Source organism: Podarcis vaucheri, assembly GCF_965113315.1.
Source record: "Podarcis vaucheri genome assembly, chromosome: 9".
Taxonomy (NCBI): Eukaryota; Metazoa; Chordata; class Lepidosauria; order Squamata; family Lacertidae; genus Podarcis; species Podarcis vaucheri.
In genome coordinates, this window is record NC_138767.1 from 36,192,654 (window position 1) to 36,206,826 (window position 14,173).

The 14,173-nt window shown below is 43.9% G+C and overlaps 1 protein-coding gene and 1 long non-coding RNA gene across 3 annotated transcripts in view; one reads left to right on the forward strand and one right to left on the reverse strand.

The window, feature by feature from the left end:
* The window catches only part of ELF2 (E74 like ETS transcription factor 2), a 42,654-nt gene that overhangs the window by 15,735 nt on the left and 12,746 nt on the right, over positions 1 to 14,173 (reverse strand). The window contains exons 2-3 of one of the 2 annotated variants that reach the window (XM_082237671.1): positions 12,577 to 12,808; positions 11,619 to 11,784 (exon numbers count right to left, since the gene is read on the reverse strand). In XM_082237671.1, the coding sequence (XP_082093797.1) occupies positions 11,619 to 11,784; positions 12,577 to 12,651 (241 nt within the window). In that variant the 5' untranslated portion in view covers positions 12,652 to 12,808. Of the gene's footprint in view, positions 1 to 3,059; positions 3,205 to 11,618; positions 11,785 to 12,576; positions 12,809 to 14,173 lie in introns of those variants that run through there. The other variant, XM_082237672.1, reaches the window with a different exon arrangement.
* LOC309540724 overlaps positions 1 to 14,173 on the forward strand; it is a 333,626-nt gene that overhangs the window by 5,068 nt on the left and 314,385 nt on the right. Inside the window, exon 2 of the long non-coding RNA XR_014223431.1 lies at positions 5,093 to 5,326. This is a non-coding gene — a long non-coding RNA (uncharacterized lncRNA). The remainder of the gene's footprint in view (positions 1 to 5,092; positions 5,327 to 14,173) is intronic.

Here is a 14,173-nt window from a genome sequence, read left to right on the forward strand (position 1 = left end):
CTTGTTCAAATCCTGCTCCCCAGTAGATGGCACCATTCCCTATTCTGATCTTTAACATCTGTCCAAAGACAATGTTTCTGTACAATTCACAATTTATCTGCATAGGCTCTTGTTACAGTAGTAACTATTTTGCAATAGGAGGGACTGGAGGCAGGAAGTGACATGGTGGTAACTGAAAACAGAAACGGGCATGTGCAAAATGAAGAAACTCTGCTCTATGGGGTGGCTCATGGTCAAGGGTGCTGCATTAGGAAGTAGGTAACACTAGTTCGATTTCTGCTCCTGGGTGAAGCTATAGTCCTAGTCCCTCACTTGAGCTCCAAACCCTGTGAACATGTACTCCCAAGTTATAGGTAACCAGCAGACACACCAGATCAAACTGATCGATTCAGTAAGCAGTGGAATTAGAGCCCAATTGGAAAAAAGACACAGCACAAATTCTATTCAAATCATACAACAGTCATAAACTTGCTAGGTGGCACAAGAGCATTTGAGTGCAGGCTTGTCCAATTCTTGGCTTTTCCAGGAGCTTGGAGTCTGCTCTTAAACTACTGCCAGTGTGGTTCTCAACAAAACGTTAGTGTGTTCTGGAGTATTTGGGGATAGGCAGAACATAGGTCAGTAATATCTAGTCCATATTTTAAGCTGTAAACGAGCTTTAGTGAGATAAAATCTCTTCACTAATATTTATGGCCAGAATTTCAACTTCATAAGAGCCGCATATGTTTATAAAGCAGGTAGAACACAATAGCTTCAACTGACTGCTTTAGAAAGCCATATTAATAAGTTCTAGAGCCCTGAAGCCACTATTTGGCTGATCATTTCAAATATAGAAAATACAACCCTACCCCACTCCTGGGTCTTTGTTCCCTAGCTTGCTTCCCAACCCCCATCCATAGGCAAGTATTCTGGTACCATTCTACACAGATTCCACCCCCAGGCTACCTTTCTTCATGAGTTCTCATTCCCTCTATTCCCTGCCTCCTCCTCTCTCTCTCTCCACCTCCCTCCCTCCCACTTTCCTTCGAAGAGACTGCAGCTCTTCCATTATAACAGCACACAACTCCTTTATATCTAAATCTAGTGTAAGATTTCTCCAGTCCAAGTAACCAGTCATTTCCATTGTGGAAGCTACATCATTCTGTACACTGAACTTTCCCCCTTAGTGTTCAAAATATTTATAAATGTTCTGTAACATCACAGTAGAAGTAGCTTATCTGCGGCAAAAAGCAAAGTGAAACAGCAGGCAAGTAACTATATAACTCTCTGTAGTAGCAACTGGGTATGCAGCATGAGGATACACTTGGAAACCAAACCAGGGGGAGGGCATTGAAAAGACAACATCTACCTTTGATTAAAAAATAAAAGTCTACATGTACAGTACCCTCATGATGCAAAGGAACCATAGAAGCAAACAGCAGTGCACAGACATAAACCCCCATGCAGCCAGAACAGAAAACTACTTCTACTGAACACCAATGTTGTTGGTGTCCTCAAAACTGGTATGCACATGAAAAAGGAGACGAGCATATCCACACTGCCTCACAGAAAGAGTCTCCTGACTAAATAAGAGACACAAAAAGTAGCTGAAGAAGGCAAAGAAAAAAAAATGGCCTGTACATCCTTGGAATTCACCTACACTTCACTCTTTTTAATCTCATTCCAATGAAATGGATCCATAAAACAATATAGCTAAAAAAGTATTAAGCTTTGAGGTTATTTGGAAGACCATAGTGTTCGAATAATAAATTTTTATGTTGGGATAACAAAACCTTTACACCCAACACTAAAACCTTTACACCCAACACTTGTCCTTCGCACAATAGTATGAAATTTTGTGGTGTTGTTGCTAGAAACTCAATTAAAACTTGTGCGAAAAGCAGTGGTTAGTGGAAATGCAGTCACAAAAGCTACTTCGGGGTGGTGCTGAAGCTCTCTCTGTATCATCAACGACGGGTAATTAATTAAGAGGCAAGAACGTTCTGGTCCTAAATGTGCAAAAAAAATCCCCGTTACCTGTTATCAGATCCAGGAAGATCAGCGCTTCCTGCGCAGGACATTTATGAACGCTGTAAACCCCACTGCGACTCTCCTCTGCTCCTCCTCCCCCCTCCGCGCGCACACCAGCCCCGCCCTCGCTTCCGTATTTACAATCCTTCCTCTTCCCTCCAATTCCGTGCTCGCATTGTCAGAGCCAGAAAGCGCTGCCACTCAACCTCTCCCTCGCTGCTACTGGCTTGAAGGAGCCTAGCCCCGCCCATTACAGACGGTAGCATTCTGATTTCGAACATTCTTGACAGTTGATTGGCCGGCCAGGCCCGTCACTCCCTCCCCCCCACCCCGCGCACAGGGGCTCCTGAGGGAGGCTCGGCGCTTCCGCTATGGTGGTTGGGGGGGGGGAGAAAATGAGCTAAATATCCTCGCTGGAGGCGGCACATGCCGATCGCCCCGGGAACAGCAGCAGCAGTACCGATGCCCCGTCTCCCCCCGACCCCGGCTGCTCCCACACCCTTCCCAGCGCAAAGCAAAGTTTAGAGGGCAAGAAGCGCCTCCCCAAAAAATGAGGACCTTGAGCCCGTCGTGGCTCCTGCACCCGCCAGAGGCACCTCGGCGCTAGGGAACAATTGCAGGGGACCAGGAAAGACAGGCGCTGCAAGGGGAGCCGCCTCTCCCTGCTCGGGAAGTGCGGCGTGGCTTGCTGCTTGACGGGAGGACAAGCGCAACAATCGCCACACGCTCTTCCTGGTCCCGGGCTGCAAAAAGAAGCGCGGCGGCGGCGGCGCAACAGCAGCGGCCAAAGCACGCCGCCCGCAACCGCTCGCCCCGGGCGCAGCGCGGTCAGGTTGCTAACGCGCCCAGCACGCCAAGGTGATCACTTCCTGGATTCGCCCTCCTCCTCCATTACTCCGGCGCCAGTGCCGCCCCCGGGAAGAGCGAGCGGCGTGCGCGCCTCCCTCCGCATCACCCGCCCTTCGCTTCTCTCTCCCCCCCCCCCAGCGCCTCCCTTCTCTTCTACCAAGCTCCCCGCTCCCGCCCCGCCATTTCGCGGCGCCGCTTACCGGCGCGGATGAGCAGGTCGAGCTGGTTCGTGGGCCCCTCATGCAGGGAAGTCGCCATGTTTATGCCGCTGGAGCGAGCGGCGGCGGCGGCGGCTTCGCATTGACCCGCAGGGGCTCCCTGGCGCTCGGCCGCGCGCGCGCGCGGGCCCCCGCGGCTGGTCGGCGCGCGCCTGCGTGCGCGCTCCCGGCCGCCCTGAACGCGTTAAGAGCCGAGCCAACCCGACGGGCGCCTCGGCCGGATCTATCTCCGCGCGCTCGTTCCCGCGCCCGGCCAGCCAGCCACGCAAAAGGTTCCGCTCGGCTTCCTTCCTTCCCTCCCCCCGCGCGTGTAGCGGCAACAACGGCGGCGGCAAAGCAGCAGCAGCGCTTCCTCCTCAAGCGGGGCGCACACGATCCTTCCGCCGCCAGCCTCGCAGACAGGAAGTGCCGGGCGGGCGGGCGCTTGCCTCGCTCTCCCTCTCGCCCTCCTCCCCTCTTCTGCTCTCCCATTCTACAGCAGGGACAGGAATCGATCGCCGCAGTCACGACGAGATTCCGTTCTTCTTGGGTCGGAGGGATCCCACTTCAGTCGGTCCAGCTGGAGGAAGGCAAAATCTCTCGCCTCTTCCGTTATCTTCCATGCAATTAGGTGGCAGGGATGCCAACAGAAAGGAGGTGCCCGCGGCTCAAGGCAATCGACGCCGCCTCCAGAGCCGCTTTCCCTTCTGCCACTTCTTCGCCAGCCTCCCGCGCGTCCCCCTCCGGGATGAACGACGCCTCTCTCTCTTTCTCCAAGGTACCGCTTGAGGAATGGAGATATCGCCCCGTCTCCTCTCCGGTGAGAAGAGCAGCCTTGCACTGGTTCCTGCGGAGTCCCGAAAAGGCCGCCTTAAAAGGAGTTCTGAAATTAGAGGGCAAAGGCACCCGAAGTCTTTTTGGACAACCCGACCGGATTTGCTTGAAATGCATTCGGTCCTGTCAACGGAGCAACTGCTGCCCTGATCTCAACCACACTGTGTAGTTTTCCTTAAGGTCAAAGTTTATTCATAAGCAGAGCTGTCAAAGAGGAGGAATGTAATTTCTGCACTCCCTTCCATTTCAGAGGCCTTGCATAAGTTGCCACACTGCCCTTGATGAATCCCACCTTGTCCATTAGGATGCAAGCAGTTGTCTTGCAAATGGTAAACTTCGCTGTGATCCAGTTTCAACCAGCAATATGCAGGCAGAAATGGAAGTGATTGTTTATCCCACAATTTCATTTCTTTAAACTATGTTCTTATAAGCATGTACTGTACTATAAACGATGTGCCATAAGCATATCACAACCAAATTAGAGGGCAAACTATTATAACTAATAGACATTCAATAAAGTCATGGTGAATAACAAGCTGACATTACAAAAACCGCTTCTCAAAATTTGGCAACAAGTAGAACTCAAGAGCAGATGATAGCTGCGATCCAAATCACATTTATCTGAAAGATACTGAAATCGGTATGACATTTCAGATAAAACATAGGCTATAAGGTTATATACACACTGCTGCTATCAGTACTGCTGCCTGCTTCTATTTATTAGGATTAAATCAGGGGTAAAAAGGTAAAGGTACCCCTGACTTAGGTCCAGTCGCAAACTCTGGGGTTGCGTGCTCATCTCGCTCTATAGGTCAAGGGAGCCGCCGTTTGTCCGCAGACAGGATGCAATACCCACAGACTGCATACCAACAAAAGATTGTATACCAACAAAAACTGGGAAGATGCTACATTCCCTTATGGTCCTATCCCATTTGGTTCTACACTTTTAAGTGTTCAGTAAGAGGCAGAAGGACTATTGAAGCACAAATTTGGTGCTAATGTGGCTTAGTAGAGCTGAGGCCAGAATTGGAGACATGAACTCCAGCTTCCTGAAATTTTTTCAGTCATCAAGATAGAATCCAGTGTCTTTATTTCTTTATTGTTTGCAGCCCTGAACCCATCTGAGAGAAAGGGCAGGATATAGATTTAATAAATAATAAACTAATTCTGTTGCATTAGCACACCCAGGTGTGCTATTCCAGTGTTTCCCAACCTTTTTTGGGCAACGGCACACCTGTTTAAGGAAAAAAATCTCGCGGCACACCACCGCGGCACAGCCCCGTGACGTCAGCGCGCAGCGTCACGCCGGGAGGGACGCACGAAAGTGAAAGTTTTTTCCCTCCCCCTTGCTGGGGAACCTCCAAGCTTTGGGGGTGGGAGGAGGCAGCAGAGCGAGGGACTGAGGGACGGCGGCAACTGAGGCGGCGGCTGTTGTGGTGGTGGCGGCGATAGCGGGCGGAGGAGGGGGCGGCGGCGGGGCTTGAGGAGCCGTCGCCGGGAGTTGCTGCTGATGTTGTTGCTGCTGCTGCCCGGACATGCCGGCCTCCTCCTCCTCCGCTGTCTCGCGCTCCTCCCTTTCGAACGCGCTGCCCCGCCGCTCGGCACCACCACCGCGGAGCCGCCCCCGGCTCGACGCGGATCCTCGACGACGACGCCTCTCACCGCCCGACTCGCCCGCCTCCCTCCCACGGCACACCAGCCAATGTCTCACGGCACAGTAGTGTGCCGCGGGACACCGGTTGGGAAACACTGTGCTATTCACACATAAAGCTAAGCCAAACTATGGCTTAGTGAGAACATGCGCTCTTCCAGGGTGGAAGGGGCAGTTACTTTGTCCTCCCCTGGTCCTTGTAACTTAGCACAGCATGACAACTAACCTAGGTTTGGGTTAGTGTGTTGTCAAACCTAGGTTTTGTAACTGAAGAAACCTTGGCTACAGCTCCTGATTAAGGAGACAGGTTAACCACTAGTCTGACTTTGAAGAACACTTTAAGCCAAACCTTGGTTTACCATGGTACAGAAACAAGAAGAGGCAGGGAGAACTGATGCAGCTGTGAGCTCTCTGAGAGCCCCCAAGGATCAAGGGTACAAAAATATTTTTGTAATGCTATTTTAAAAATCTTGACTCTGAAGAAACAAAATTGGCATGAAGAACAAAATTTTCAGATTAAAGGGTTTAAATCACATATTTCACCAGCAGTCCAAAAATTAACTTGACGGATTCTTTAGAGTAGGATCCTGATAGATAAACATAATACAGTAAACTGTCTACTACTACAAGGTTTGATTTGATGTTGCAGATGGTAATCAATTATTTACATCAGCCATAAAATCAATGTTATTTTTAAACAGGAAGTTGAAAAATCCAGAGGAAGATATTTGAAATTTGTGTTTATGTAAGTGGCAAACAAATTAAAGTCTGAAGTAGTTATAAGATTAGCTTTCCATAATAGTGGTATAAGTAGTAATCTGAAAAAGAAAGAAATTTCTTTTAGAATATACAAGTTAACACTTTTTACCAAAAGGGATTAAGGGCTTTTTCTAGAGCTATACCACCCCTGATTTAAAAATGCATTATTCATTTATGTATAATATTACCAAAAAGCTATACATACCAACACTGTTCTGGATCAATTTTATTCCCCCATCATGAGGTAACTAAAGGAGGTGCTCTTGCTTTAGATCTCCATTAGTCATGCAGGTCTTCTACCTCCCTGTGGCAATAATATTCATTTAAAAAGGTAAAAGTTTGTTTATGCCACAGGGAGGATTTCTGATGCAATGTGAAAAACACAGGAGAAGAATGGCATCCCAAAAATAAGTCACCACTCCCATCTCATTGTTCTGAAAATATCAAATTGACACCAATTCTGGCACAATTAATGAGAAAGCAGAGAGTTGCATTCCATATGAACTCCTCCCCAAATAAGAGGCCAAACACTGAAATATCCTTACTTAAGACATTTTCCAAGAAGCTGCAAACTACATTTACTTCACTTTAGGAAGAAAGTTTCCCTATTTGGATAACAGCAATAACTACCATCCCACCACCACTTTCTTCCAGTGGAAGCATTTCATGAGCTGAGTTCAGCTCACATGATCACTGGATCACAGCCACTAAATTCTTTAAGAGAAATATGTACGTCCTCTTATTAGTGATGACGACAAAGGAATTTAAAATAGCAGTTTGCCCTCAGCACAAAATACTAATAGAATTGGAATTTATATTTATTATGCAACAACTCAAGCATCAAGTGTGCTCATTTACACTCAAACCAACAAATGTTCCAATAAGAAGTTCAATGTTCAAAATAAATTAACCAAATAACAGAAGTTAAAAACATGCTTGACTACTTGTCCTGAACTTGCGACTTTCTTTGCTAGGACTTATAAATAAAAGAGGGAGTCAGAGGAGAGGACAGGAACAATTATATCAATGGCAACAAAGTAAAGGGCCTAAGTTTTGTATGTCAGAAAAATATTTGCCTTCTGAGTCTCTAAATAAGCTCTACTCACAATTATTTCATATTATCCAGGAAAGCTTTGAATGTAAAAGAATAAATCAAGACAAATCATAATCAGGAATGAAATAGTAAAAAACCAGTGGTGGAACACTTCAGTTTCACAGGAAAGTTAATAACTAATTTTTAAGGAGACCATACTGGAATAAAACAGCAGCATGAATCTGATTAATTGCAATTCATCATGAAGTTCATTGCTGAATCAGGACAATGGATTTTTATCACACTAAAAGTGTTAATTGGCATATTATTGTCAGAATGTCTGTGTCAATGTATTATCAATGATACATGCCAATTTTCACCATCTGCTTTCTGCATTTCATTTCCCTCTGTCCTCAATGTTTACAATCCCCTGTATCCAAACCATACCTGTAACTCACAAAAACGCTTCATTCTTCCCTGATTAAGATTTCCATGAAAGCTTCAACTCATCTTTTAGTCTTAAGGTGCCAGCCTGTTTGTTGAGCTATTCATGATTCTCAGTTCTATGTAAGCCCACAGCTTCAAGTAGGCAGGTATGTTTCACTGCATCAAGCCATTACTTGGATTATGTTCAGTATTCAAAAGGGAAAACACTAATATAATTTTTAAAAATTGTTTCTCAAACCTTAAAAGCAGATTGTGTTTTAATGCTTCACAATTTTTTTACTGTCCGTGTTCTAATATGAACATGTCTTTTGGGCGTGTGCTACAGAATACTCCTTTATTACCCCCAGTGGCACAGTGGATCAGTGCATCTGGCTGTTAACCAGAAGGTTGGTAGTTCAAGCCCACCTAGGTAGGGATGGCTGTGGGCAGGATTCCTGCACTACAGGGGATTGGAATAGATGACCCTTGGGATCCCTTCCAACTCCATTATTCTATGATTGTATACAATAAAACAGTACGTTCAAATGCATTTTTAACTTTTGGAAGAACTTTTATAAACCCACTTAAGGTTCAAACATAGTTATTTTTAGAAAGCCTACTATAGAAAAAAAGAAACCTCAAGCATACCATTTGTACACACCCAGTGGAATGCATTCCTTTGAAAAAGAGCCACCCACTCCATGCCAAATCACAAACTACTTTTGATATTTCCCTCTCAGTTTCATAATAAATTTGCAATACAGCATGCAGAAGTGCTGCTTGAGAAGCTCAAAGGCTCTCTTGGGTGTGCAGTTCTTTAAACGCTGGCCATAGTTATGTCAGAACCTATAACCTTGCTTCATGCAGAAGAAATCTACACTAAGAAATTGGTGACACCATTTGACCTAAGTGAAGCACAATAGTAGCTGTTATAGATAGAAGGAAGTATTTTCTTTCGTAGATTTTCACGGGTACAGGAATGCAGGTTTTGGTGTCTTCGGGTGTCTTCCCGTGTAAGAGTCGGGGTGTCTGTGCGACGTTTCGACGAGGTCTCACTCGTCATCTTCAGGCTGGTGCTTTCGGCTTCTTGTTACTGGAACAGAGCTGTAACAAGAAGCCGAAAGCACCAGCCTGAAGATGACGAGTGAGACCTCGTCGAAACGTCGCACAGACACCCCGACTCTTACACGGGAAGACACCCGAAGACACCAAAACCTGCAAGGAAGTATTTTCCTTCAAGCATGTTTTTCAGGATTCTTACTAGCTTACCTCAAAGCAGGAACTAAAGTGATGGAACTTTAGGGACGGGAAGAGAGAGATTTTAAAGGCTAACCCTGTTGTATCAGACCAAAGACCTATCTAGTCTAGCATCCTGTTTCCCACACTAGCCAACCAGATACCTGTGGGAAGGACACAAGTGCCACAGCCCTTTCCCACTGCTGCTCCCTAATGACTAGTATTCAGAGGTGTGCTGCCTCTGTCTTCCAGTCCAAGGGCACAATCTAGAGTTGTGCATGGCTAGTTCATATCACCATTTTTCTCTCTACCTCATTTCTAGCAGCATCCTCTCCATACCATATCACAAGCTCCTCTTTATGTCTCAATAATTTTTGAAATAAGCGTGGCATGTTGCTTCATGGGACGAGGAGAGTGTTGGCTGGGACCAGGCTTGCTAGCAGGGGTGGATTTAGGGCTGTGTGAGTGGTGCGCACACACCAGGAGCTGAGCCAAGGCGATACCAGCTCAAATCCTGGTAAGCAAGGCACTGGACTTTGGGAAGAAGTTATGAGACTCTGACTGGATCCTCCTTCTCAAAGCTGGGTGCCTCTTTACCTGCCTTTGGGAGTGGGATTTTGGCCTTGCACAAGACACCATAATACCCAAAGTCCACCACGGTTGCTGGGTCTTGAGTAAATTACAAATCTCACCTAACTGTGGAATCTGGAGTATGCCATTTTGGTGAAGATCCGCAAGCAATGCTTCTGAATGCCAGATGCTGGAAACCACAGGAGGCAAGAACGCTCTTCTGCTTGAATCCTGCTTGCTGGTTTCCCACAGGCATCTGGTTGGCCACTGTGAGAACTGAATGCTGGACCAGATGGGCTATTGGCCTGATCCAGCAAGCAATTCTCGTGTTTTTATTCCATCAAGAGACCATAACTAATCACACGACTAAGTGAAAGGAATTAAACAGATATTAAATTGTTGGTACTTTGTTGAACTAGAACAAATCCAAATCTTACTAATGGCAATGCATTTCCAAGCTAAGCTCAAGGCATTACTGTTAGTTTGCAAATCCCTAAACAACCTAGATCCAAGTTACCTGAAAGAGCGCCTTGTACCTTACACACCACTCAGATTACAGAAGTCACTTGGAGAATCCTTCCTGACTGTTATCACAAATGAACCTAAACATTTCATTTCTACAAAAGGTTTTAGCATAGTGGCATCAGTACTATAAAACACTGTTCTAATTGAAATCAGACAGGTACCTATATTTTTTATCTTTCATTACACCTGCATTTCTTTGGTTAAGCATTTATAAAGAATTAATTTGATTCAGTGTTGGTCATTCGTTTTGTATTTTATGATGTTATAAGAATTTTATTGTACATTGTTACACAATTTTTTTAATGCTGGCCAATTATAAATTCACTCATGAATAAATAAATGCAGATTTATTTACTCATTGTACTAAGTCAAAATAGATTTATAAGCCAGCCATACTTTCTATGAGTACAGTAGTCTTTTAGCACATTTAAAACAGAAGTATAATATAGAAATAAAGCCACAAATGCCAGCAGAACTTTCTTCTCCATAAAGTATATTTACAGTGCTAAAAATCAATCAGAGAGCAACGAAGATTAAAAATATCTCATTACAATTTAGTTTATAGTCCTAATCAATTCACTGCCTTGCTTTTAGCCAATACATTGAGTTATTAATTTAAGTCCTGCTTACGCATTGAAAAGCATAAATGAAGGTGTATTGAGGATACCAAAGGAAACCGCTTTTTAGCACTTTCTTTATAAAAGTGCAAATCTCCACATAGTTAAGAGTTCGTATTTGGCATTTTCATTTCGTGTCATAAGGGAATGTGAAGTAGTTACTACCATAGTAACACCAACTAGTTTTCCACCTCCCTTTCCCTTGCCCTCCTCCAAAAGCAGGTTGAACCATATTGACACTGATTAAATGAGTACTGTTGGCTTGATAGCCATTGTTTTCATTATTAAAAGGAAAACCTCATAAATTTTACCCAAAGAGGCAAGCTATCTACTAGACTGGTATACAAACTGTAAAGAAAAGTATATCCTAAGCTTATTCAGATTTTATGCAGGAAAGATAAGTTAGCACATTTGTGCAATATGTAGAGCAACAAGACTAAAGACAGGATTATTTTCTACTAAATGTATTATTATTGAATTATTTGAAAGGTATAGTTCCTGAATCAGATCTGGAAATAGCAGTCGATCTACTAATTGCAGCAGAAATGGTAACTGGCAAAGGAGGAAGAGTATAGCACTGCCAAACTCAGATTGCTTTGAAAAAGCTGGAACCTCATCACACTAATGAATCTTACATATTCAATTTTTGCTATGTTTAGGAATGATACCCTGTATCCATATAATTTGCCTGCATTGTAAAATGATATAATAATGATGTTACTTGGTTGAGCATATATATATAATTTTTCCCCTTCAAGTGACCTGCCTCCTCCCCATCTCCTTTTCATTAGCTGTTCCCATTAAATGGAAGGGGGAATCATAATGTGCAATTAAAACAGTACTGATGCATACCAGCTGATTAATGTTTGCATCCTTAGCAAAAAAAAAAAAAAGTAAGTAAAGAGGTTTACCTGTTTTCACAGTTTCTGTCTCGATTTCCTGTTCTTCTGCAACATCTTGAAGAAGGTAAGTTTCATCATCATAAACAAAGATCTGTGCAGCATATCCTTGTTCGACTCTGGCACTTGGTACTGGCTCTACAATCACTGCTGGATATTCAGAGACTGGCTCGTTCTCCTGTAGAGCACAGTAAGAGAATGTGTTGCCATCTTAATCCAAATAATCGCTTCCATTTTCCCTTTAGTGACTTGATGTCTTTCATAGAATATTAAATAAAAAGTATGTATTTAAAGGATTACAAATAAATTTGAGTATATCTGTAGGCAGCATGGGGTGGAGAGAGGGATAGAGACAGATACAATGTATCAACCACTAAAGCAAGGCTCATCAGAAACACACCAAGAACCACAGTATGCAAACATTGTTGCATTTAGTTAACAAGCGGCCTATCATTTCCATGAACTTTGGCACTTACCAAGATATATGATTACAGAAATAACTAAAAATGACATTAAGGGTTTAGTCCAAAGTTGCACAATTTAAAGTCCTATCAGTTTCAATGTGATAAACATGTAGCTCAGATCTGGGCCTTTCATCACTGCTCATTCCTTTACCTTGCCCACGTATTTGAATGTTTTTAACAGATGTGTGTAATTACCAACTTATCTTGGAAGCAAGGTAGGCAAGTTCTTGTTTTTCAAAAACTGCAGTAATTCTCATAGCCCGCATATGGCTTCAGAGCCTCTTCTAAATACCAAGTTATTTTAATGAATCTAGCACTTACATTCAAATAAATGCTCTGAGGCACAGTCCCCCAAGTCAAAACCTGTAATCTATCTGACACAACAGTTCTCTTTTCTCTCTGAGCACGAACTAGGGCATGAGCCTCTCCCATTACATGTTTCATTTGTATCCACAATTAGCATTTACAAAGATCACATGAAGAAAGGTTGTACATCATTTTCTGACCTGGCCTTGAATTTGTACTCCATTGCTGTCAAACTCAAGACCTGAGCCTCCACTGTCAACTGCTGCTGATGTCATGGTGCATTCCCTGGGAAGATTGGAAGGCTAGTAGCAAAATATGTAAATCTTCTCAGTGATGTTAACTGGTAACACAGAAAGCTTGAGATACAGGAACTTCGTAAACCAAGCAGAATCGTTGCAAAATCAAACTTCTTCCCTTCTGGTGCCACAAATCCTGAAAGAGGGAGCATAAAAAACATTGGTATATGCAACTATTCTTAATGCTACTGCTTACAGAAATGTGTTAAAATTGTACATGAAAATAGGGCATTGGTTGACACTAATATGATCAAATAATACAGCTGTCATTTGTAAAATGTAGCCTTCCCTAATCTGGTGGCCTCCGTATGTTTTGGACAAGAAGTCCCATCAGCCACAGCCAGCATGGCCAAAGGTCAGGGATGATGGGAGTTGAACCTGGAGGGCATAAGGCTGAGGAAGCCTGCATCTGTTTGCCATCACATGACAGTTCCAAAGTTTATACTTATGTGGAGAACTCATTCCCTTGCAATAAGTTTAACTATATAGAATTACTTCAATTTTCAGCTACCCTTGTTTAGCTTATGTTTTTCATGCTTTGTTATTATTTCAGGAGCTACATATTCATAAATCGTTGCTTTTATTAAAGTCATACAGTAGCTGCAACCTGACCTGCAGACTTTTCAATAAAGAAATGCCAAATTATTCATATCCTGTGCACATGAAACCAAGCAATCTTATCTAGCTACTGTTTGGTGTAGAGCGCTGAGCTGGATCTACTACTGATATACTTTATAAGGTTTCCCCTATATTCTTACATATTTTAAAAATACTTTAATACCAAACACACTGTCTTCAATGAAATTCTAATTACAAAAATTGTCATTTACAAAAGGGAAGGATAAAGGACTCCCAACACAAATCCCCGCCACCCCCATTGCAACTGCGTCAGCAGCAAAGAGAGGCTGTCTCCTCTTTATTAAAAAGGAACAGGGAAAGCAAACCTGGGCTCAGAAAGAGCAGGTGAAATAGGAATTTATTCTGAGCCCAATTCTCCTCACCTACTTGCTTCAGGAGCAGAAGCTAGTTGCCTCTTGCTGCTGAAGCAATTAAAGGTGATGACCAAGAGGCTCCCACCAAGCCTGTTAGCACATCCTTCCCACTGTTGTTCAATCTGACAGTTTACTGTGTTGACTAGAGGAGAAGCATGCTGTGCAAGACAATTTCCTGTCACAGCAGGCCCAGGGCTAGTGTCTGTGCACTACCCTTTACTGCCAGGCATATTCCTTGGTAGCATGCATGAAGTTGTACTGTGGTACCTCATGTTAAGAACTTAATTCATTCCGGAGATCTGTTCTTAACCTGAAACTGTTCTTAACCTGAAGTACCACTTTAGCTAATAGGGCCTCCCGCTGCCGCTGCGCTGCTGGCACACGATTTCTGTTCTCATCTGGAAGCAAAGTTCTTAACCCGAGGTACTATTTCTGGGTTAGCAGAGTCTGTAACCTGAAGCATCTGTAACCTGAGGTACCACTGTATATGTACACTTCTTGCTTAAGGA